General features: G+C 39.1%; 2 protein-coding genes across 3 annotated transcripts in view; both read left to right on the forward strand.

The window, feature by feature from the left end:
- Positions 1 to 26,326, forward strand: part of MYRFL (myelin regulatory factor like) — a gene marked incomplete at both ends in the record, with an annotated part of 126,537 nt that overhangs the window by 18,711 nt on the left and 81,500 nt on the right. For both annotated transcript variants that reach the window (XM_079714869.1, XM_079714870.1), the window contains one exon: positions 13,623 to 13,713. In XM_079714869.1, coding sequence (XP_079570995.1) covers positions 13,623 to 13,713 — 91 coding nt within the window. The remainder of the gene's footprint in view (positions 1 to 13,622; positions 13,714 to 26,326) is intronic.
- On the forward strand, positions 6,899 to 8,003 carry LOC307060611 (solute carrier family 25 member 16-like; the record flags this gene model as incomplete). The annotated part of the gene is made up of 2 exons (XM_079715198.1): positions 6,899 to 7,306; positions 7,422 to 8,003. 2 exons carry the CDS (start codon positions 6,899 to 6,901, stop codon positions 8,001 to 8,003), a joined length of 990 nt encoding a protein of 329 aa, XP_079571324.1.

The raw sequence follows: 26,326 nt of genomic DNA on the forward strand, positions 1-26,326 counted from the left end.
CTTGAACCATTTATTTACTCAAGTTGAATAAAGGTTAATTTTCATTTTATCTTGTGAGTATCGGGCGTGTAAATTTCAGGTGATTCATATCATGTTAAAGTCCAGAGACAGTCTTTTAATTTGTCACTGTTTCCAACAATGGGTCATGTTAACTCTGCTTGAAAGAACTGATTAGCTTCTTCCTGGATCAATGCAGGACTACTTGTACAAGGAAGACTGGGGAGACTCCTGGGATTCCAGGTCATTAGGTGGAGGTTTTCTTGAGGGTGGTGCCCTGCAGTTCACTTCTCTCTCCAAGAGTGCAAAAACAGGATTGACATGACATGACCTGGAGCAGATGAACTCCTCCAGCTCCTTCCAGGCTCCTCAGCCAACTCTCTCCTGTTCCCTATCTCAAGGCACCAACACCACTTCCTACGCGGCCACCAAAACAGAGATGGGAGAATCCAGTCAGTAACAAAGTCCAGTAGGATTCTCCTCTCAAATGCTACTCACAGCCAGGGGTATGCTGGTAAACGTTTAACAACCAAATCTTTGGAAAGAAATTCTCAATTTGTAATATTTACCAGTTTCCATGGTGTAAATCTTCCCACTATTGCCGATTTCAAGTTACTAACGTGAAGACTCTAAATATGGAGTTGGGAAGAGATGTGTCCAAGCTTGTACGAGCTGGCTCCAGCACACCACTGCACACTCTTCCACCTTCCTGACCCCACTTCCACTGCACCAGATCAGAATTTCATGGCATTCAAGGCCCCAGGGTCTGCCCCTGAGGACAGTTCAAGCCTCATGGACTCCTGTTCCTGGAAGCTTTACCTGGCACCCTTTTGCTCCTGTTGAGTCATTTAGGTGACCTGTAATGCTCTGTGTATACTCAGTTGTCACATCGAGCACTATGGTATGCTTTTATGTCAGTCTTTCTCACTGGTTTATGAACCTCTTGAGCACAGCAACTGATGGTTATGACAAAGGGTAGTATTTATTGAGCTGGGAACTGTGCTAAGCACCTTATATGCATTATCTCATTTAATCCTCACAACTCCATGAAGGAAATGCTCTTATCATCCTTATTCTATAGATAAGGAAACTAAAGCACAGAGAGGGTAGGTAATTTGCCGAAGGTTGCACAGCTGGGAAATGTTTCGGCCAGAATTGACCTAAGGCCTGATTGTAGAACCAGGACCCTTAACCTCTAAGGCACCCTTGTCTTTGTGTCTCTAGCACTTGGCACTGTGCCTGGTCCATAGCAGGTGCCCGTTGATTGTGTGTTGGGTGATTTAGTGAGGGAAGGCTAATGCTGGCAGTGTACTTGACTAGTCTCTTTGCTCTCAGCTTCACTCCCAAGAGCAGGCAGAAAGGCCTTTCAGAAATATAAACCTGATCATGTCTGATGAAAAATTGCAATGTCTTCATAACCTGTAAGGCAAATTCCTTACCTTGATACCTATGAACCTTCATGATCAGGTTTCTGAGATACGCCAGTTTCTCCAGATACACCTTCCACCATTCATAATCACATTTATTCATTCAAATGTTATTACTCATCTGAGAAATTCAATATTTATTGAATAACTACCACATTCCAGGCCTTGTTCTGAGTGTGTAGGATCTATATAAAAAGAGGCAGTTTCTACCCTGGAGGGGCTTAAAGGTGAGTGGAGAAGCAGAAGCACAACATGTAATTTCTACAGTGGCTGAAGTAAAAGTACACAGAGCTCGCAGTGGGGTCCGGGAAGGGTGCTGTTCTGTCTGTGCCACGTTCTTCACCTGCCTTCCAGCTCTGGCCAGACCGCACACTCAATCCACGGGAGTCCTGCTGCTGACCCCATGAATTCATTGGCACATACTCTTTTCAGTTCCTGGAATGTTTTTTTAAATCACCTTCTGCTTATCCTTAAAAATTCCCCTCGGGGCTTCCCTGGTGGCGCAGTGGTTGAGAGTCCGCCTGCCGATGCAGGGGACGCGGGTTTGTGCCCCGGTCTGGGAAAATCCCACGTGCCGCGGAGCGGCTGGGCCCGTGAGCCATGGCCGCTGAGCCTGCGCGTCCAGAGCCTGTGCTCCGCAGCGGGAGAGGCCACAACAGTGAGAGACCCACGTACTGCAAAAAAAAAAAAAAAATTCCTCTCAAGTGTCACCTGCAGGAAGCCCTTGCCCCAGCCCGGCCAGCCTAACAGAAAGGCTCCTGCAGTAGGATGCCCACCGCCATCCCGGCACTTATCACCCTCTGCTGCTGTGGCCGATCTTCCTGTCCCTTTTGCTGGACTGTGAGCTCATCCCCAACTTTATTCCTGGACACATGGTGAACACTAAGTTAATGTTGAATAAATGAGTGAAACAGTCTTTTAATGATTGGAAATGTCTCTGGGAAAATGTTATCTTCACTAGCTGACTGAATGGGCTGTGGCTCTCACCACTGACATTAGAGTTTAAATCCAGTTTTATTTTCAGTGGATTTTCAAGACAAAAGTAACCTTAGCAAATGAGGGTCTAGTTTCTCCTCCGACTTCTCCTCTGCTTCCCCCCACCCCGCCTTCTTCTTTGGAATAGCCATGAACATTTCTGCTCCAGTTCCCCATGAGCCCTGGCACATCAGAGGGAAACTATCTTTATGTTTAACTTTAAAGGGCAATCAAGGGGGGAAGGGGGAGACACTCACTGTGGCTTTTTAGAATCTTTAAAAAACCTAGAGCTGCTGTAACAGACAGATTTTGTCATCTTGCCTGTCATGTGAATACTCTGGCCAGCGCTGTTTTGGGACAAAGGGCAAAAGAGTAGGTCAAGAAGGGAGGGGGGTGTCTGGGTTTGGGGAAGTGGTGTGGGAAGGGAGCCCCTAGGGTGGAAACAAGAAGTGTCCTTACACAGGACTGGGGGGTGGTGGCAGCTGGGCAGGTGGGTGGGAAGCAGAAAGGGAGGTCCTTGCTGGGCACACCCTATCCATACCTTTGGAGAAACCCCAAAGGCATGTGTATGTCTATTAGCGGATCTTGCGGATGCAACTTAGATTCGTCTGTGGCGTCTCTGGTGGATTGATCCTCATAACCACGCACTTTTTTCTTGTCTGCCTTGTAAGGCCAAGGGCAACAGCACAGGTGACCATTCTGCAGCTGTTGCGTGCCTGGAAGGGAAGGCAGAGAACTAGGGTGAAGAAGGGGGGCCCTTGTTTCCTAGAGCAGTTCTCCGGCACTCCCCGGAGGCCTGGGTAGCTTCTGCTTTTGTGAGCAAGACTGTGACAGCCCTTCCTGGCCACAGAGAGAAACGTAGAAAAGGGTGGAATCGAGGTCTGAAACAGCCTCCATGACGGGGCGGGATGCCTGAGGACACACTCTTTGCAGGTTTGGGTGTTATAAACCAGCGTTTAAGACATTTAGAGCAAAGTGATTATTTTTAAAAGCATGTGATTTATTTTAAGAGGCTTTTGAGAGTTGCCCTGTGTGTGCAGAGCCTCCTGAAAACCGTTTTATCTGACACTGTGGATTTATCTTGTTGAGGAATTTCCTTAGGGTCTGGAAAGCACAGCTGTGACTGGAGTCCTAGAGAAAGTCGGCTACTCCAGGGCTCATCTCTCCTTGTTCATTAAGAGGTTTGCACAAGCCACACGGGCAGGTCCTGGATGCTGTGGACCATCTCTTATTTCTACCTGGAGATGGAGGTTGGAGAGGGTGAGTGATGTAAAGCAAGTGGCACAAAGGTCAGGTCTGAGAATCTATGGGCCACTTCCTACTTCTATGTGGGGAATTGTGTGTATGTGTTTGTTGGGCGGGGGCGGTGCTGTATAAAGCAGATGGGACACCAGCAGGGGCTTCAGTGGGAAACTAAACAGATCTTTTCCTCCATCTGCTTCTCTTAGCAATTGGCTTGATCAAAGCCCAGTGAAGTAGTAAAGTCAAGTTGCTTTTCTGCAGTTGGCTGGCAGAGTTGGGGAAGGAAGAGGAACACGGGGCGAGGGCGGGTAGTAATGGGCCTGGGGGTGAGAACACCCTCAAGAGTCAGGGTAGGTCTCGTTGGCTTCCCTGCAGGTCACTTACTAGCTGTGTGACCCTGGGCAAGCTAGTTAACCTGTGTAATCACTTTGCCTTCTCTGTACACTGGGAATAATACTAATGTCCACCCCCTAGGGCTGTCATGAGGATTGACGAGGTTGGGCAAAGTGCTTCTTCTTTTGCTTGGTCCAGAGTAAGAACTCCAGACGCCCTCTGAAAGTCCCTGAACAACCGCAATAGTGTGCAAGTTGACCTCCCTTCTTCCGTTCTTATTCCCTTATAGTCCTTTCCCGCAAAGCAACCAGAGTGACCTTTTATAAAAGCATATTAAAGCATATTATTTCACTTTCCAAAGGCTTCTCGTTGCTCTGGCCACCTCCTCTCCCCGCCCTACCCCACCCCGTGCTCCTGTGCTCTGGCCACACTGGAATGATTTGTTTCTCAAACACGCAAGCACAGTCCAGCCCTGGGCTCTTGCGGTGCTGTTCCCTCTACCTGGCATGCTCTGCCCTTGGTCTTTGCATGGCTGGCTCCTTCCTGAGAAAGGCCTCCACACTGAAAGGAGCTCCTTCCCCCACCATCTATCATGCCACTCTGTTCTGTTTTCATCACCACCGGAAAAGATCCTGTTATTAATTGTTTCTCATATGTCATGTAAGTCCTTCCCCACTGTTGCTACCTTTCCCTCCATTAGAATCCAAGCCTCCTGAGGGGATCGTGTTAATTTTTTTCATGGCTGTGTCCTCAGAACCTTGTACAGTGCTTGGCACATAGTAGGTGCTTAATAAAGAATGAATGAGCTTGTCTTGCTCTTTCTTCCTTCAAAGTCTAGCTCAAGACAAAACTCCACTATGAGGTCATTTCTGACCATCTCAACTTTTAAAAATATCTTCCATCCATTTCCCTCTGAGTTCATGTCACTGAATGGAGTTGGCAATCTCTCTTCTCTTCCCTTTCCCTTCTCTTTCTTTCTCCCTCCCTTCCACCTGTCTCTGGCACCCATCAATTTTTACCATTTGGGAGGTGTTCAAGATTTTTAAAATTTTGTTTTAATGCCCTTGGATGAATTAGCAAGCCCAAAAATAAAGATGAAATGGCCCTCCTATACCTCCTATAGCCAGTGCAGGGATCTAGTGCAAGCGTACCTTACCCATGGGAAGAATTCAAGGCTCTGGATTACATGAGGGATATGGGTGTGCAGGATAGACAGCTGAAGTATTGCATATTTAAATTATACCTGGAAAAAAAGTCCACAAAGTTTAACAAAGTTCTCATTAAATTATCGATAATCTATTTCAGATTTCATTATGATGAAAGAAAAAACTTTTGGTTTACCACTGTTGGCAAAAGCCAAAAAAATACCAGTTGTTTCAGATCCTATTCTGTTTTATTTTTCTGGGCATTTTTACATTATTACACTTTAGAATCATTTTGTTATTTTAAGACATTTTTTATTGTGGATGTTTTAAATGTATAGATTAATTTAGGGGTGTTGACACATTGTGTAATAGCAAGGTAATGAAAATACATATTTCTAATATTAACAGAAATAGTTCTAATTTTTAACCATTGAACGTGATGCTGTTATTTAATGTAGGTTTTCTATCACATATATGTATATGGGAGATATAGATATGTGTATATGTATGTGTATAAATATATATAATCTTAAGCATGTATTCATTGGAATCAATATTGAATGTTTAATGCCTTCTTGGCATCAGTTGAGAAGGTCAAATACTATTTTACCTTTGATATATGAATCCCAATATTGAATTACCTTTTTGTTTCTTGATTAATTTTTCTCTTAATGGAAATGTTAAATTCTATTTGATGGCATTTTATTTAGGATTTTGGTATATTCACAAATGATATTAGTCTGTAGTTTTCTTTATGCATCTCATCTCTTTCAGCTTTTGGCATCAGTTTTATGCTGGCTTCATAAAAAAATTTGGGTACTTTTCTTTTTTGTCTATGTTCCAGAATTGTGAAAATGGCAGAGGAATTATCATCTTGTTAAAGTTTTAGAAGCATGACCCATGATGCCATTGGGACTTTTATCTTTTATGCAAGGGTGGGGGGATGGTCATGAGTGGAAATTTTCTCTATTTACTCCAGGATTTGTCAGTTTAGACTTTTTCTATATTTTTTTGTTTATTTTAGCAATTTGATTTCCTACTTTTTTAGAAAATCATTTTATTCAAAATTGTGCAAAATAATTTTCCAAAGTATATAATAGGGATTTTTTTAAAAAAGATAACTCATTCCAAATTCTACCATCTAACTAGTGTCAACTATGGTGGAATATTATTTCATCATCTTTCTATGAATAGCTACAGATAGAAGGATGGATAATTAGATAGATAGTAGAAATAACTTTGTAAGAAATGGATCTTAGTTCACATGCACTATTTAAAGAAAATATTAAATATAATATAAAATATTAATTTTAGTTGAATTTAATAGGATAAAAGAGAAACTGAAGGAATTACAGAATTTAAATAATTATTTCTTTACTGTTAGAGATATCAGTTCTAAAGGAGTCTTCCAAGATTAAGAAAGGGGATTTAAAAGTTACTACAAAGTTGGAATAGTTATTTTTTTACTAAATGGTTCAGGTTTAGGGTAATGAAGATGAACTCTGAGATATGAATAATAAGGTGATTATTACCACATCTCTTCCCATTTTCCTTCGCCCTACTTTCTAATTTTTGTTGCTGATATTTTTTCCTTTTTAAGGGTTTATTACTTTTACATTTTGATCTGCAACCATAATTCCCTCAGATATTCAGTTTAAATCCTATATTTATGGTCCCACCGTGCGGCGGTCGGTGCCCTGTCACCGCCTGCTCTGGCCATGGCTAGGGGGCTTGGGTTATAAATTGGCGACCAAAGCTCCCGACGCGGCCCTGGTCCTGATGGCGGCGGCGGCGGCCCTGGCAGCAGCCGAGCCACCTCCCGCGATGCCGCAGGCGTCAGGAGCCGGAGGGCCAGCCGCCCGCAGAGATTTCTACTGGCTGCGCTCCTTCCTGGCCGGAGGTATTGCTGGATGCTGTGCCAAAACAACAGTTGCTCCTTTGGATCGAGTGAAGGTTTTATTACAAGCTCACAATCACCATTACAAACACTTGGGAGTATTTTCTGCATTGCGTGCTGTTCCCCAAAAGGAGGGATACCTTGGATTGTATAAAGGGAATGGTGCAATGATGATTCGAATTTTTCCTTATGGTGCAATCCAGTTTATGGCATTTGAGCATTATAAAACGTTAATTACTACAAAACTGGGAGTTTCTGGTCATATACACAGATTAATGGCTGGGTCCATGGCAGAGCTTATTTTAAAGCTTTTTTGAACTTCAACCTTTTCCCTCATCCTACAACTACAATCCAGTACATGTTGAATCTCAGTCATTCAAAAAGGAAAAACTAGAGACTGAGAATCAAGGTATGACAGCAGTTATCTGTACTTACCCTCTTGATATGGTTAGAGTACGCCTAGCATTCCAGGTGAAAGGGGAACACACTTACACGGGAATTATTCATGCATTCAAAACAATTTATGCAAAGGAAGGTGGTTTCCTTGGATTTTACAGAGGCTTGATGCCTACTATATTAGGAATGGCTCCATATGCAGGTGTTTCATTTTTTACTTTTGGTACCTTAAAGAGTGTTGGGCTTTCCCATGCTCCTACCCTTCTTGGCAGACCTTCATCAGACAATCCTAATGTCTTAGTTTTGAAAACTCACATAAACTTACTTTGTGGTGGTGTTGCTGGAGCAATAGCACAGACAATATCCTACCCATTTGATGTAACACGTCGGCGAATGCAGTTAGGAACTGTTCTTCCAGAATTTGAAAAGTGCCTTACCATGCGGGAGACTATGAAGTATGTCTATGGACACCATGGAATTCGCAAAGGATTATATCGTGGTTTATCTCTTAATTACATTCGCTGCGTTCCTTCTCAGGCAGTGGCTTTTACAACATATGAACTTATGAAGCAGTTTTTTCACCTCAATTAAAAAATATCGTTATTTCTTTTCCTTAATAAACTCTCAGAGGGAAAAATAAAATGTTAATTTAATTTGGGGAGAACATTACTTGAAGGGGGATATTTACCCTGTCACAGGAACCACTGGTATTTTAGTACTTGAGTTTTCTATTCATCACAAATCAAAAGTGCTTACTATACTTTTACGCCAAAAGTTATATCTTAGAACATTGCAAAAAAATCCTAAGCTGATGCTGGCTAATCAGTAAGGTTATTTGAAACCATTTTAAAGTATTATTTGGATAGAACTAACTTAAAATGGGATTCAAAAAGTTGCCATTAGTTTTATCTTGCTATTCCAAGCTTTTAATTGTAATCATGATTTTCAAAGACTCTAATGTTGGTTGCTGTTATTGTTATTATTATTATTATTATTAACAGTCTTGGTTATATTGCAGCAGAATGATGAGAGCTGAAATTTTAAGTTATATAAAACATAGGTTAGAAGCCAGCATTGAAGTATTATTCTTAATATTTCTCTTCTCATAATTCTGCTCCACTGGATAAAAGGACAAACACTTTTTCTCTTCATTTTTTGATAAATGTTGTATCCAAAAAGTAACCGTGTAGAGACTCATCAGTAAGTCAAGAATTTTCAGGTATTGCTCAAATGTCATTCCCAGTTTCTGAGTGATTTAAATGTGTTTTTAAAAGTCAATGTATTTCCCAAAGGCAGTAATAGTAAATACTGAATATCTTTGCTCTCAAAACAAGTTAGCATTATAGATTTGTTTTTGTTAGATGATTTGATGTGTACTAGAAAATTTATTTAAATGGACTGTGAAATATATCCATTAATATAGATGTGAATGTCAAAGAATGTTTCCGAGTATTATGTTATGACACAGCAACTAGTTCTTCCACGTAAAATAATTTTAGTGCAATATAAACTTAAGTAGAAATGTAAAACATGATCTGAATTGCTATCATTTATATTAAAATGGTTTAAAATGTAAGAATTCCAGTTATGTTTAGAGTAGTTTTTATGTTTTATTATAAGCATGACAAAAATGGGAGGGGAACAGTTATAGTTCTGTCCTCAGAAACAGCAATTTGTAGAATTGATGTGATTTTTAAGACATTAGAAAACTAAATTGAAAGTGTTATTTCTGCTTCAATTTTTATTTTTTTTGCATAAAAGATTTCTTGTCATAACTTGGTAAAAATTTTATGAACTGGTTTCATTTTCAAAGTCTTTATTTTAAAATAAATGTGTATCTTTGTATGATTTATAATGTACCCACAGGTAAAAATACATGTGTTCCTAAAAAAAAAAAAAAAAAAAAAATCCTATATTTATATGAATTCACTGTTCATCATAGTTTTTCCTCTTTGATTTCTATATTTCTGAGTTCTTTCTTTTGATTCATTTTTTGTTTGGCTGAATTTCACTGTCAAGGAGTTATTTTCAAGAGGAAGTCATGGGGGCTTTATACCCTGAACTTTTATTTTTTTTATTTTTATTTTTTTTTCGGTACGCGGGCCTCTCACTGTTGTGGCCTCTCCCTTTGCGGAGCACAGGCTCCGGACGCGCAGGCTCGGCGGCCATGGCTCACGGGCCTAGCTGCTCCGCGGCATGTGGGATCTTCCCGGACCGGGGCACGAACCCGTGTCCCCTGCATCGGCAGGTGGACTCTCAACCACTGCGCCACCAGGGAAACCCTACCCTGAACTTTTAAATTTTGGAATTGTCTGTTGCCTTTACGTTTGAAAACAAATTGGGTGGATATAAGATTTTGCAAGCCACCTTCTGTTGAAATGCTGTAGAATTTATTAAATGGCTGCAGAGTATTGATATTTCATTGAATGAATGTCAGTTAATGGTCATTTATTCTCAAAGACGCAGATGTAGAGAATGGACTTGAGGACACGGGGAGGGGGAAGGGTAAGCTGGGATGAAGTGGGAGAGTGGCATTGACATATATACACTACCAAATGTAAAATAGATAGCTAGTGGGAAGCAGCTGCATAGCACAGGGAGATCAGCTCGGTGCTTTGTGTCCCCCTAGAAGGGTGGGATAGGGAGGGTGGGAGGGAGACGCAAGAGGGAGGGGATATGGGGATATATGTATACATATAGCTGATTCACTCTGTTATACAGCAGAAACTAACACACCATTGTAAAGCAGTTATACTCCAATAAAGATGTTAAAAAAAAAGGGGTCATTCTCAATTTTCTGTTATTATATTAAGTGTATTATTGTAAGTGTATTAAGTGGAATTTCTGGATCAAAATATATATGCACATTCATTTTTTTTTTGGAAACATATGCTAAACACTTTTCAGACAGATTATTTAATATATACTCCTATCAGCAGTGCATAAGAGGGTTATCTTATTTCCATCAGCATTAACAGTGGATTTTATTAATTCCCTGAATATATGACAATTAGGTAGGCAAAAAGAAAATTTTCTCATATTTTAAATTCTGTTTCTTACTAATGTTTAATATGTTTTGTGCATTTATTAACCAATTTGATTTTTTATTTTATGAACTGCCCTTTAAAGCCCTTTACTATTTTCTATTGGGGTGTAGCTGTTACCTTATTGATTTGAAAGAACATTTTGGATATTATGGATATTTACTCTTTTTCATGTATATTGAAAATATTCCTCAGTTTGTCTTTAACTTTTTTCATGGATTAAAATGCTTATGATCACCAATGGATACTAAAACTATTAGGTAAAAATTTAATGTGGAACAAAATATTTGCACAATCTCAAAGTATCTTGCCACAAATTACAAAAAGAATAGTAGTAACTTTATAGTGGAGAAAGTTGGCAGATAGTAGTACCTTAACCAAGGGGTGAAAATTAACATCAATAATGAGACACTGTGATCCTCCTGATATAAGGCACTAAGAGAGACATAATATCATTTGTGTACTATTCTTGCCAAACATACAAAACTTGAATTTAACCTTGAGAAAATATGAGGCAAACAAGAATTGAGAGACGTTCTGTAAAACAGTTAGCCTACACACTTAAAAAAAAATCTAAAGAGGCATGACAGCTACATGTACTATGTTATACTGGATTAAATTCTGGACTGGAAAAAATGCTATAAATGACATTATTGAGACAATTGGCAAAATTTGAATATGGAATGTAGATTGTACAATAAAACTGTCAATGTGAAGTTTTCGGATTTTGATAATTTAATTGTGGTTGTGAAGATAATGTTTTTGTACCTAGGAATATATACTGAAGTATTCACAGGTAAAGGTACTTGTTCTCAAATGGTTCAGAATGGTATGTATAGGTGGGTGTGTATCATTGTGTTTTGTGTGTGTGTGTGTGAGAGAGAGAAAGAGAAAGAGAGACAGACAAGACAGACAGAATAATGCAAATGTAGCACAATGTTAATAATGATGAATATGAGTGAAGGATATATGTGACTTCCTTTGTATTCTTGTAGCTTCTCTTTAAGATAGAAATTATTTCAAAGTAAAATGTGAAACATTCTTCTCCCCTCAAAAAAAGGATAAAGTAAAATTTTATCAATCTTTTTTTAAAAATAGTTTTTGGCTTTCATGCCATGCTTGGGAAAACCTTCTTTATGTCAAGGTCATAAGAATAGTCACTGATGTTTTCTTTCTATGGTTTCATTTATTTATGTTGAAATCTTTGATCTATCTGCAGTTTTGGTGTGGAAGCAGGAAAATGATCCAGGTTTTTTTTCTCCCAAATATATAATCAGTTTTCCCCACAACATTTATTGAATAATGAATCTTTCCTCACTAGTGTCAAAGGATATGCTTATCATGCATCTATCGTGTGTGTGTATATATATATATATATATAAAATATTTATATAAGTATAAAATATATATATTCCATATATGTGTAATATTTCTTGATATATCCTTGACTCGTTTGTGTTCCTTTGATTTGTTCACTTGCGTGTTTCTCAGTACTTATTTACCCCCTTCCTCCCTAATTTTTCTGGTCATTTTTATGTATTTATTTTTCCAGATGAACTTCAGAACATTTTCCTTGAGGATTATTTGATTTCAGATAACATACAAACCAATTCAAAAGGGTTTATTGGATGTATACAGGACTTTGTCATGTAATTAGAGTAGAAGGGGAACAACCAGCCTTATTAAGGGTAAAAAATCATGAAGGACCTGGGTAAAGGACCTGGCAGAAATATTTAGACTATCACTCCAGTCCTCTGCCGTAGCTATTAGGTGACTTAATCTCAACCACCAGCTTTAAAGTCTATTAGTTTAAATTTTGGGAGAAATAACTGAAGTGGTCACTGGCCAACCAATGGATTTTTTCTTTCTGATTCAGGTGCCTGTAAAGGTTGCAGGAGACTGTTTTTATAAGGGGAAAGTTCTCAGAAAATGACTGTGTATTTGGCAGACATCATAAATAATGTCTAGTAAAAGCTTTGCAATATTGAATCTTTCAGTCTAAGAACAATGAAGTTCTTTCCATTTATCGAAATTTCTTCTTATGACCCTTCATAGAGTTTATTAGCTTTTTAAAAAAATATGTTGTCCCTAAATATATGTTTAGATATTTTAGGCTTGTTGTTATTTTGAATGGAATCTTCTTGTTTTTCATTATATTTATCTGAATTTTTGACTGGTTATTTTTTGTACATACGAAAGTAATTAGTTTTTATATTTAACTTTAACCATTTACTTTATTGACTTTTCTGATCATTTCTAATCGTCAGTTGTTTCTCTTGAATTTTCTAGGTATAGAGTCATGTTATCTGCAAAGAAAGATTGTTTTGTCTTCTTTATAACATATTTTTATATTTTATATTCTTTTTTTGTTTTATTTATTTATTTATTTATTTATTTGGCTGCGCCAGGTCTTAGTCGCAGCATGCAGGATCTTTAGTTGCAGCATGTGAACTCTTAGTTGCGGCATGTGGGATCTAGTTCCCTGACCAGGGATCGAACCTGCGCCCCCTGCATTGGGAGTGCAGAGTCTTAGCCACTGGACTACCAGGGAAGTCCGTATATTTTATATTCTTTAAAAATTCTAGTGTCTTTGTTATGGTCAGAAAGAAGCCAATAAGCTTATTTTCATTTTGTAAATCAAGAAAAATGACAGAACTATTGTGTTGCATTTGGGGAAGTCTAACAAAAATGTGAAGCAAGATATTGACCTTCTTGTTGAACTTAACTGGAAGTTATCTATCAGACCAATATGCCAATCATCAGTCTGTCCATTCATCCAGCCAGCCAGCCAGCTAGCCAATAAATGTTAATTGCTGCCTTTTTCATAACATAGATCCTTGTGGATACAATAAGAAAGACACAGTCCTCGCCCTTAAAGACTTTAGATAGAGGAATAAACACAAAAGCAAGCAATTATAATCGTGTATAAGGCAAAGTACATGGTGTTAATGAATGCACATAAAAAAGCACCTAAACCAGCCTTGGACAGTCAGGGAAGGCTGCTCGAGGAGGGTAACATCTAAAAAGATTTCTGAAGGAAATATTTGAATGGAAGAAAGACCACACTGTCAATAAATGCATTATACCATTTAGTTGCTTTGAAATTTTAGCGATTAGCCATTCTGAAAAATTCATGAATCTCAAGATTTTCAATTTGTCTTTGCAGCTCAAGGGGCCAGTGGCACTCTGGGGAACCCGACGCTGGATACAAGTCTGCTGGAGGAGTTCTTGGGCAATGATTTTGATTTGGCGGCCTTGTAAGTAATGAAGGCACTGCTCTCCATTTGGTCGTTTTTTTTTTTTTTAATGTTTGACTTTTTTTTATATAAATTTATTTATTATTTATGTTTGGCTGCGTTGCGTTGGGTCTTCGCTGCTGCACGCGGGCCTTCTCTAGTTGCGGTGAGCGGGGGCTACTCTTCTTTGCGGTGTGGTGGCTTCTCTTGCTGTGGAGCACGGGCTCTAGGCACACGGGCTTCAGTAGTTGTGGTTCATGGGCTCTAGAGCACAGGCTCCATAGTTGTGGCTCATGGGCTTAGTTGCTCCGTGGCACGTGGGATCTTCCCACACCAGGGATTGAACCCATGTTCTCTGCATTGGCAGGCGGATTCTTAACCACTGCACCACCAGGGAAGTCCCTCCATTTGGTGTTTTTAAAATTATGAAATAATTAAATGAACTGGGAAGTGCTTCCTTCTTTTCTGTTTTCCAGAAAAGCTTGGGTAGAGTTGGTCTTATTTCCTTTATAAATCTTTGACAGATTTCACCAGTGAAGCCAGCTAGGCCTGGAGTTTTTTGTTTGTTTGTTTTTGTTTTTGTTTTATTTAGTTTTAATCTGAAAGCCCTCACCTTCCAATTCAATATCATTAATAGATATGGGGCTATTCAGGTTATCAATTAGTAGTTATCAACTTAGGCAGTTTATATCTTTCAATGAATTTGTATATTTCTGAATTTACTGGCATAAAGTTGTTCATCATATTTCCTTTTTATACTTTTAATGTCTATAGAATCTATAGTGAACAGCAAGTGTTGTTGTTGATGTCAGTAATTCATGTCTTTTTTTTTTCTTGATCAATCTAGCAAGAGGTTTATCAGTTTTCCTAACCTTTTAAAGAACCGGCTTTTGGTTAAATTTATATTCTTAATTGTTTTTCTGTTTTCCATGTCATTGATTTATGCTCTTATTTTCTAATATTAATATAGACATGCCAGCTTTCTCTTAAAAAACTTACATGCAATAAAATTCCATTTTTGCCTTGTGTATGGTTTTGTGAGTTTTGACAAATTCATAGAGTTGTACAACTACTGCCATGATTACCACACACAACAGTTCCCTCACCTGAAACGTTCCCCCTACATTTCCACTTTGTGGTCAAACCCAACACACACCCCTAACCTCTGGTGACCACTGATCTTTTCTCTGTCCTTATAGTTTTGGTTTTTCCAGAATGTCACATAAATGAAGCCATATGGTATATATAATTATGAGTCCAGTTTCTCTCACTAAGCATAATGTCTTTGCTCATTCTTTTTTATTGCTGAGAAAAACTCTGTTGGATTGTTGTAACAGAGTTTGTTTATCCAGTCACTCATTCAAGGACGTTTTGATTATTTCCAGTTTTTGGCAATTATGAATAACTTCTATAAATATTCATGCACAGGTGTTTGTGTGATCAAGAGTTTTAATTTCTCTAGGGTAATACCTTGGATAGTCTGCTGGTTCATGTTGTAAGTGGAAGCTTAATTTTATAAAAATTGCCAAATTTTCTAGAGTGGCCATACCATTTTACATTACCACTAGCTATATATTCTAATAGGCTTATAGTGGTATCTCATTTTGTTTTAATTTGCATTTTCCTATCAACAAATGATGTTGAGCCTTATTTCATGTGGTTGTTTGCCATTCGTACGTTTTCTTTGGTGAAGTCTTTTTTCAAATTTTTTGCCCATTTTAAAAAATTAAAGTTTTCTTATTTTTGAGTGTAGAAAATTCTTTAAGTATTCCGGATGTAAGAACTTTATTGGGTATGTGATTTATGAATACTTTCTCCAAGTCTATAACGTATGTTTTCATTCTCTTAACAATGTCTTTCCTAGAGCAGAAGTTTTAAATTTTGATGATGTCCAATAGATCAAATTTTTCTTATGTGGTTTGTTCTTTATATCTAAGAAATATAGATATTGCCTCATTTAAGTGCCCAAGGATTTTCTCCTGTTTCCTTCTAAAAGTATAGTTTTACATTTAGGTCTATGATCCATTTTGAATTAATTTCCGTATAAGTTTTGAGATATAAGTTGAGATTAATTTCTTTGTGTATAGATGTCCAGTTACTTTCAGAATCCCTTGCTGGATAACCTTTCTTTATTGAATGGTCTTTACACTGTTGTAAAAAATCAGACGACCATATTTGTGTGGCTCTATATCTAAACTCTTTATTCTGTTCCACTGATCTATATATCTGTTATTTTGTCAGTACCACGTTATCTTGACTACTGTACTTTTATCATAAGTCTTAAAACCATATAGTGTAAGTTCTCCAAATTTGTCTTCTTTTGTAAAATTGTTTTGGTTATTCTAATTCCTTTGACTTCTCACATAAATATTAAAATCAGCTTGTTTATATCTATACAGTGCTGCTGAGGTATAGATTAGGATTGTATTAAGTATAGAGACCCATTTGGGGAAAATCGACATCTTTACAAAATTGAGTCTTCCATAGTATACCTCTCCATTTATTTAGGCCTTCTTTGTTTTTTTTCATCAGCATTTTACAATTTTAGCATACAAATCTTGTATATATTTTGTTTAGATCTACACCTAAATGTTTCATGTTTTTCTTTGAGTTATTGTAAGTAATAGTGGTTTTTAAATTTTTTTCAAATTTAATTCCCAATTATTCATTGCCAGTATACAGAACTATTACTGGTTTTTATATTTTGGGCTTAGGTCCTACAATCTTTTTTTTTTTTTTAATTAAAAAATATATATTTTTAATTTGGTCTGGCCACATGGCTTGAGGGATTTTAGTTCCCCGACCAGGGATCAAACCCGGGCCCCGGCAGTGAAAGTGCCGAGTCCTAACCACTGGGCTGCTAGGGAATTCCCGAGCCCTGAAATCTTAATGAAGCCATTTACTAGTTTAAGAGCTTTTTGTAGATTTCTTGGCTTTTTATATATTGACAATCATGTCTTCTGCAAATTGGAACAGTTGTATGTCTTTCTTTCAAAACTGTATGCCTTTGAATATTGTTTCTTGCCTTACTGAACTGGGTAGAACTTTGGCTATGACGCTGAATAGGGAAATAGAGAGATCAGACATCCTTGTCTTGTCCCTGATCTTAGAGGGCAATCACTCAATTTTTTATTATTATGTATGATTTAGCTGTAAGATTTTTTTGTAATGCCCTTTATTAGGTCAAGGAGATTCTCTTCTACTCCTAGTTTGCTGAGAATTATTTTATCATGAATGGCTCTTGAATTTTGTCAAATGTTATTTCTGTATTTATTAATATGATCATATGTTTGTTTCCCCTGTCTGTTATTATGGTGGATTACTTTGCTAATTTTTGAATATTGAACCAACCTTGTATTCCTGGGATAAACCTCAGTTAGTTTTAAAGTATTATCTTTTTATGTATAGCCGGATTCAATTTGCTAAAATTACTTTGAGGATTTTGCATCTATTGGTCTCCAGTTTTCTTATACTGTATTTTTATGGCTTTGATACCAGGATATTGATAGACTTCTAAAATTAGTTGGGAAGTGTTTTCTCCTTTTAAATTCTCTGGGTGAATTGTGTGGAATTGGATTTATTTTTTCCTTAAATGTTTGATAGAATTCACCATGAAATCTTCTGTGCCTGTAGCTTTCTTTGTTGGAAGACCTTACTATGAATTAAGTTTATCCAATAAATTCAGGACTATTTATGTTATCTCTTTCTGCTTAAATAAGTTTTGGTAGCTTGTTTTCTTTTTTCCCCAGGGAATTGATCCATTTCATTGTCAAACTTATAGGCAAAGAGATGTTCATAGTATTTATTATGCTTTTATAGGCTTTTACAGGCTCTAAGGAGTCTGTACTGATATTCTCTTCTGTTTCTTATATTGGTAATCACTTTCCGCTCTCTCTCTCTCTCTTTTAATTAGTCTCTTTAGAAAGGTATAAGTTTTGTTGACCTTTTCAAATAAGTGTCTGTTGGTTTCATTGATCTCCTCTATTGTGTTTGTTTTCAATTTCACTGATTTCTACTCATTATTTCCTTCTGATTGCTTTGGGTTTAGTTCGCTCCTCTTTGTTTAGTTTCTTAAGGTGGAAGCTTAGTTCTTGATTTAAAGTCATCCTTTGCTTTCTAATTTGCATTTCTAATCTAATGATTAATTCAATGCTCTACATTTCTCTCTCCATATGGCTTTAGCTGCCTTCCTCAATTTTTGATATGCTATATTTTGATTTTCTTTCAGCTCAAAATGTTTCCTAATTTTCCTTGAGACATCCTCTTTAACTCTAGGTGGCTGGAATTGGGTTAATTTCCAAATATTCGGGAACTTTCTATGTATTTTTCTGTCACTGACTTGTAGTTTAATTCCATTATGGACAGAGAACATACTCTATATAATTCTAATTCTTTTAGATTTGTTAAGGTTTGCTTTATGACCCAGGATATGGCCTATCTTGGTGAATGTTCCATGTGCACTTGAAAAGAATGTGTGTTCTGCTGTTGTTGGGTCAAGTGTTCTATAAATGCTAATTAGGTCAAGTTGGTTGACATTGTTTTTCCGGTCTTCTATAGCCTTGCTGATTTTTGTCTACTTCTTTTATCTATTACTGTGTAAGGAATGCCAACGTCCTCAGGAATGATTGTGGATTCAGAGTCCTCGGTTAAGTTCTTTTTTTCTCAGCACTGTCTTCTGTCTTCCAACCTCTATGGTTTCTGATGAGAAATAGGCAGTTATTTGAATCATTGTTCCCTTGTATGTATTATATCATTTTTCTCCACTTGCAAGATATTGTTTTATCTTTGGTTTTCAGCAATTTTATTATAACATGGCTGGATATGGGCATGGTTTTCTTTGAGATTATACTGTTTGGGATTTGCTCAGGTTTTTTTTTTTTTTTTTTTTTTTTAGTTTCTGCTTTATAACAAAGTGAATCAGTCATACATATACATCTGTTCCCACATCCCTTCCCTCATGCATCTCCCTCCCTCCCACCCTCCCCATCCCACCCCTCCAGGCGGTCACAAAGCACCGAGCTGATCTCCCTGTGCTCTGCGGCTGCTTCCAACTATCTATCTACCTTAGGTTTGGTAGAGTATATATGTCCATGCCTCTCTTTCGTTTTGTCACAGCTTACCCTTCACCCTCCCCATATCCTCAAGTCCATTCTCAAGTAGGTCTGTGTCTTTATTCCCGTTTTACCCCAAGGTTCTTCATGACATTTTTTTTTTAATTCCATATATATGTGTTAGCATACGGTATTTGTCTTTCTCTTTCTGACTTACTTCACTCTGTATGACAGACTCTAGGTCTATCCACCTCATTAAAAATAGCTCGGTTTCGTTTCTTTTTATGGCTGAGCAATATTCCATTGTATATATGTGCCACATCTTCTTTATCCATTCATCCGATGATGGACACTTAGGTTGTTTCCAGCTCTGGGCTATTGTGAATAGAGCTGCAATGAACATTTTGGTACATGTCTCTTTTTGAATTATGGTTTTCTCAGGGTATATGCCTAGTAGTGGGATTGCTGGATCATATGGTAGTTCTATGTTTAGTTTTTTAAGGAACCTCCATACTGTTCTCCATAGTGACTGTACCAATTCACATTCCCACCAGCAGTGCAAGAGTGTTCCCTTTTCTCCACACCCTCTCCAGCATTTATAGTTTCTAGATTTCTTGATGATGGCCATTCTGACTGGTGTGAGATGATATCTCATTGTAGTTTTGATTTGCATTTCTCTAATGATTAATGATGTTGAGCATTCTTTCATGTGTTTGTTGGCAGTCTGTATACCTTCTTTGGAGAAATGCCTATTTAAGTCTTCTGCCCATTTTTGGATTGGGTTGTTTGTTTTTTTGCTATTGAGCTGCATGAGCTGCTTGTAAATTTTGGATATTAATCCTTTGTCAGTTGCTTCATTTGTAAATATTTTCTCCCATTCTGAGGGTTGTCTTTTGGTCTTCTTTATGGTTTCCTTTGCTGTGCAAAAGCTTTGAAGTTTCATTAGGTCCCATTTGTTTACCTTTGTTTTTATTTCCATTTCTCTAGGAGGTGGGTCAAAAAGGATCTTGCTGTGATTTATGTCATAGAGTGTTCTGCCTATGTTTTCCTCTAAGAGTTTGATAGTTTCTGGCCTTACATTTAGGTCTTTAATCCATTTTGAGCTTATTTTTGTGTATGGTGTTAGGGAATGATCTAATCTCATACTTTTACATGTCCCTGTCCAGTTTTCCCAGCACCACTTATTGAAGAGACTGTCCTTTCTCCACTGTACATTCCTGCCTCCTTTATCAAAGATAAGTTGACCATATGTGCGTGCGTTTATCTCTGGGCTTTCTATCCTGTTCCATTGATCTGTCTTTCTGTTTTTGTGCCAGTACCACACTGTCTTGATTACTGTAGCTTTATAGTATAGTCTGAAGTCAGGGAGTCTGATTCCTCCAGCTCCGTTTTTCGTTCTCAAGATTGCTTTGGCTATTCGGGGTCTTTTGTTTTTCCAAACAAATTTTGAAATTTTTTGTTCTCGTTCTGTGAAAAATGCCAGTGGTAGTTTGATAGGGATTGCATTGAATCTGTAGATTGCTTTGGGTAGTAGAGTCATTTTCACAATATTGATTCTTCCAATCCAGGAGCATGGTATATCTCTCCATCTATTTGTATCATCCTTAATTTCTTTCATCAGTGTCTTATAATTTTCTGCATACAGGTCTTTTGTCTCCTTAGGTAGGTTTATTCCTAGATATTTTATTCTTTTTGTTGCAATGGTAAATGGGAGTGTTTTCTTGATTTCATTTTCAGATTTTTCATCATTAGTGTACAGGAATGCCAGAGATTTCTGTGCATTAATTTTGTATTCTGCTACTTTACCAAATTCATTGATTAGCTCTAGTAGTTTTCTGGTAGCATCTTTAGGATTCTCTATGTATAGTATCACGTCATCTGCAAACAGTGACAGCTTTACTTCTTCTTTTCCAATTTGGATTCCTTTTATTTCCTTTTCTTCTCTGATTGCTGTGGCTAAAACTTCCAAAACTAAGTTGAATAAGAGTGGTGAGAGTGGGCAGCCTTGTCCTGTTCCTGATCTTAGTGGAAATGGTTTCAGTTTTTCACCATTGAGGACAATGTTGGCTGTGGGTTTGTCATATATGGCCTTTATTATGTTGAGGAAAGTTCCCTCTATGCCTACTTTCTGCAGGGTTTTTATCATAAATGGGTGTTGAATTTTATCGAAAGCTTTCTCTGCATCTATTGAGATGATCATATGGTTTTTCTCCTTCAACTTGTTAATATGGTGTATCACATTGATTGATTTGCGTATATTGAAGAATCCTTGCATTCCTGGAATAAACCCCACTTGATCATGGTGTATGATCCTTTTAATGTGCTGTTGGATTCTGTTTGCTGCTATTTTGTTGAGGATTTTTGCATCTATGTTCATCAGTAATATTGGCCTGTAGTTTTCTTTCTTTGTGACATCCTTGCCTGGTTTTGGTATCAAGGTGATGGTGGCCTCATAGAATGAGTTTGGGAGTGTTCCTTCCTCTGAAATTGTTTGGAAGAGTTTGAGAAGGATGAGTGTTAGCTCTTCTCTAAATGTTTGATAGAATTCGCCTGTGAAGCCATCTGGTCCTGGGCTTTTGTTTGTTGGAAGATTTTTAATCACAGTTTCAATTTCAGTGCTTGTGATTGGTCTATTCATATTTTCTATTTCTTCCTGATTCAGTCTTGGCAGGTTGTGCATTTCTAAGAATTTGTCCATTTCTTCCAGGTTGTCCATTTTATTGGCATAGAGTTGCTTGTAGTAATCTCTCATGATCTTTTGTATTTCTGCAGTGTCAGTTGTTACTTCTCCTTTTTCATTTCTAATTCTATTGATTTGAGTCTTCTCCCTGTTTTTCTTTATGAGTCTGGCTAATGGTTTGTCTATTTTGTTTATCTTCTCAAAGAACCAGCTTTTAGTTTTATTGTTCTTTGCTATCATTTCCTTCATTTCTTTTTCATTTATTTCTGATCTGATCTTTATGATTTCTTTCCTTCTGCTGGCTTTGGGGGTTTTTTGTTCTTCTTTCTCTAATTGCTTTAGGTGCAGGGTCAGGTTGTTTGCTCGAGATGTTTCCTGTTTCTTAAGGTGGGATTGTATTGCTATAAACTTCTCCCTTAGAACTGCTTTTGCTGCGTCCCATAGGTTTTGGGTCGTCGTGTCTCCATTGTCATTTGTTTCTGGGTATTTTTTAATTTCCTCTTTGATTTCTTCAGTGATCACTTCGTTATTGAGTAGTGTATTGTTTAGCCTCCATGTGTTTGTATTTTTTACAGATCTTTTCCTGTAATTGATGTCTAGTCTCATAGCATTGTCGTCGGAAAAGATACTTGATACAATTTCAATTTTCTTAAATTTACCAAGGCTTGATTTGTGACCCAAGATATGATCTATCCTGGAGAATGTTCCATGAGCACTTGAGAAAAATGTGTATTCTGTTGTTTTTGGATGGAATGTCCTATAAATATCAATTAAGTCCATCTTGTTTAATGTATCATTTAAAGCTTGTGTTTCCTTATTTATTTTCATTTTGGATGATCTGTCCATTGGTGAAAGTGGGGTGTTAAAGTCCCCTACTATGATTGTGTTACTGTCGATTTCCCCTTTTATGGCTGTTAGTATTTGCCTTATGTATTGAGGTGCTCCTATGTTGGGTGCATAAATATTTACAATTGTTATATCTTCTTCTTGGATCGATCCCTTTTTCATTATGTAGTGTCCTTCTTTGTCTCTTCTAATAGTCTTTATTTTAAAGTCTATTTTGTCTGATATAAGAATTGCTACTCCAGCTTTCTTTGGATTCCCATTTGCATGGAATATCTTTTTCCATCCCCTTACTTTCAATCTGTATGTGTCTCTAGGTCTGAAGTGGGTCTCTTGTAGACAGCATATATATGGGTCTTGTTTTTGTATCCATTCAGCCAATCTGTGTCTTTTGGTGGGAGCATTTAGTCCATTTACATTTAAGGTAATTATTGATATGTATGTTCCTATTCCCATTTCCTTAATTGCTTTGGGTTCGTTATTGTAGGTATATTCCTTCTGTTGTGTTTCTTGCCTAGAGAAGTTCCTTTAGCATTTGTTGTAAAGCTGGTTTGGTGGTGCTGAACTCTCTCAGCTTTTGCTTGTCTGTAAATGTTTTAATTTCTCCATCAAATCTGAATGAGATCCTTGCTGGGTAGAGTAATCTTGGTTGCAGCTTTCTCTCCTTCATCACTTTAATTATGCCCTGCCACTCCCTTCTGGCTTGTAGAGTTTCTGCTGAGAGATCAGCTGTTAACCTGATGGGGATTCCCTTGTGTGTTATTTGTTTTTTTTCCCTGGCTGCTTTTAATATGATTTCTTTGTGTTTAATTTTTGACAGTTTGATTAATATGTGTCTTGGCATATTTCTCCTTGGATTTATTTTGTATGGGACTCTCTGTGCCTCCTGGACTTGATTAACTATTTCCTTTCCGATATTAGGGAAGTTTTCAACTATAATCTCTTCAAATATTTTCTCAGTCCCTTTCTTTTTCTCTTCTTCTTCTGGAACCCCTATAATTCGAATGTTGGTGCGTTTAATGTTGTCCCAGAGGTCTCTGAGACTGTCCTCTGTTCTTTTCATTCTTTTTTCTTTATTTTGCTCTGCATCAGTTATTTCCACTATTTTATCTTCCACCTCACTTATCCGTTCTTCTGCCTCAGTTATTCTGCTATTGATCCCATCTAGAGTATTTTTCATTTCATTTATTGTGTCTTTAATCGATGCTTGATTCATCTTTAGTTCTTCTAGGTCCTTGTTAACGGTTTCTTGCATTTTGTCTATTCTATTTCCAAGATTTTGGATCTTGGAAATAGAATCTTGGATCAGCTTTACTATCATTATTCTGAATTCTTTTTCAGGTAGACTGCCTATTTCCTCTTCATTTGTTAGGTCTGGTGGGTTTTTATCTTGCTCCTTCACCTGCTGTGTGTTTTTCTGTCTTCTCATTTTGCTTATGTTACTGTGTTTGGGGTCTCCTTTTTGCAGGCTGCAGGTTCGTAGTTCCCGTTGTTTTTGGTGTCTGTCCCCAGTGGCTAAGGTTTGTTTAGTGGGTTGTGTAGGCTTCCTGGTGGAGGGGACTAGTGCCTGTGTTCTGGTGGATGAGGCTGGATCTTGTCTTTCTGGTGGGCAGGTCCACGTCTGGTGGTGTGTTTTGGGGTGTCTGCGGACTTTTTATGATTTTAGGCAGCCTCTCTGCTAATGGGTGTCATTGTGTTCCTGCCTTGCTAGTTGCTTGGCATAGGGTGACCAGCACTGTAGTTTGCTGGTCGTTGACTGAAGCTGGGTGCTGGTGTTGAGATGGAGATCTCTGGGAGATTTTCGCTGCTTGATATTATGTGGAGCTGGGAGGTCTCTTGTGGCCCCGTGACCTGAAGTTGGCTCTCCCACTTCAGAGGCACAGCACTGACTCCTGGCTGCAGCACCAAGAGCCTTTCATCTACCCAGCTCAGAATAAAAGGTAGAAAAAGTAGAAAGAAAGAATTAGTAGAAGAAAGAAAGAGAGAGAGAAAGAAAGGAAGAAGGAAAGAAAGGAAGGAAGGAAGAAAGAGAGAAAGGAGGGAGGGAGGGAGGAAGGATGGCAAGAAAGAAAGAGAGAGAGAGAGGGAGGAATGAAAGAAAAAGGAAGAGTGAATGGAAGAAGGGAGGGAGAGAGGAAGGAAAGAAAGAAAGAAAGCAAGAAAGACAGGAGGGAGGGAGGAAGGAAAGAAAAAGAAAGTGAAAGGAAGAGGGGTGGGAGGGAGGGAGGAAGGAAAGAAAGACAGGAGGGAGGGAGGGAGGAAGGAAAGAAAAAGAGTGAAAGGGAGAAGGGAGGGAGGGAGGAAGGAAAGAAAGAAAGAAAGAAGGAAAGGAGGGGCGGAGGGAGGGATGCAGGAAGGGAAGGTAGGAAAAAAAGAAAGAGCAGGTAAAGTAAAATAGAATAAAGTATGAAATATAGTAGCGTTATTAAAATTAAAAAGTAATTATTGAAAAAAAAACGGACAGATAGAACCCTGGGACATATGGTGGAAGCAAAGCTATACAGAGAGAATCTTACACAGAAGAATACACATACACATTCACGAAAAGAGAGCAGGGGAAAAAATCAAAAATCTTGCTCTCCAAGTCCACCTCCTCAATTTGGGATACTTCGTTGTAAAAAGAGGAAAAGGGCGAGAAGTCTGAAATCTTGCTCTCTAAGTCCACCTCCTTAATTTGGGATAATTCGTTGTAAAAAGAGGAAAAGGGGCGAAAGTCTTAAATCTTGTCCTCAAAGTCCACTTCCTCAATTTGGGATGATTCGCTGTCCATTCATGCACTCCACAGACGCAGGGCACATCAAGGGGACCGTGGAGCTTTAATCCGCTGCCTCCGAGGCTGCACAGAGAGATTTCCCTGTCTGTTCTCTGCTCTCACAGCTCCCGGGTCTCAGCCTTGGACCTGGCCCCGCCCCTGCGCGTAGGTCGCCGGAGGGCGTCCGTTCTTCGCTCAGACAGGACGGGTTTAAAGGAGCCGCTGATTCGGGGGCTCTGGCTCACTCAGGCAGAGGGGAGGGAGGGGCGCGCAGTGTGGGGCGGGCCTGCGGCGGCAGAGGCCAGCGTGACGTTGCACCAGACCGAGGCGCTCCGTGCGCTTTCCCGGGAAAGCCGTCCCCGGGTTCCGGGACCCCGGCAGTGGCAGGGTGCACAGGCCCACCGGAAGGCGGGGCGGACAGTGACCCGCGCTCGCACACAGGCCCCGCGGCGGCGGCAGCAGCAGCAGCAGCCCCAGCGTCCCACACCCGTCTCCGGGGTCCGCGCCTTTAGCCGCGGCTCGCGCCCGTCTCCGGCGCTTCCCAAAGCAGCCCTCTTAATGCCCTCTCCTCGCGCACCAGGAAACAAAAGGGAAGAAAAAGCCTCTTGACTCTTCGGCAGCTCCAGACCCTTTCCCCGGACTCCCTCCGGGCTAGCCGTGGTGCACTAACCCCTTCAGGCTCTCTTCCTGCCGCCAGCCCCAGTCCTCTCCCTGCGCTCCGACTGAAACCCGATACCCGAACCTCAGCTCCCAGCCCCGCCCGCCCCGGCGGCCGAGCAGACAAGCCTCTCGGGCTGGTGTGTGCCTGAGGGCACCGATCCTCTGTGCCGGAATCTCTCCGCTTTGCGATCCTCTGTGCCGGAATCTCTCCGCTTTGCCCTCCACACCCCTGTTGCTGTGCTCTCCTCCGCTACTCCGAAGCTTTCCCCCTCCGCCACCTGCAGTCTCCGCCCGCGAAGGGGCTTGTAGTGTGTGGAAACCTTTCCTCCTTCACGGCTCCCTCCCACTGGTGCAGGTCCCGTCCCTATCCTTTTGTCTCTGTTTATTCTTTTTTCTTTTGCCCTACCCAGGTATGTGGGGAGTTTCTTGCCTTTTGGGGGGTCTGAGGTCTTCTGTCAGCGTTCAGTAGGTGTTCTGTAGGAGTTGTTCCACGTGTAGATGAATTTCTGATGTATCTGTGGGGAGGAAGGTGATCTCCGCGTCTTACTCTTCCGCCATCTTCCCAGGGTCCCCTTGCTCAGTTTTTTAATCTGTAAATTTTGGGGTTTTTTGCTACCTCTAGGAAGTTTTTAGCCATTATTTCTTCAC

This window comes from Hyperoodon ampullatus (assembly GCF_949752795.1).
Source record: "Hyperoodon ampullatus genome assembly, chromosome: 11".
In the NCBI taxonomy this organism is placed as follows: Eukaryota; Metazoa; Chordata; class Mammalia; order Artiodactyla; family Ziphiidae; genus Hyperoodon; species Hyperoodon ampullatus.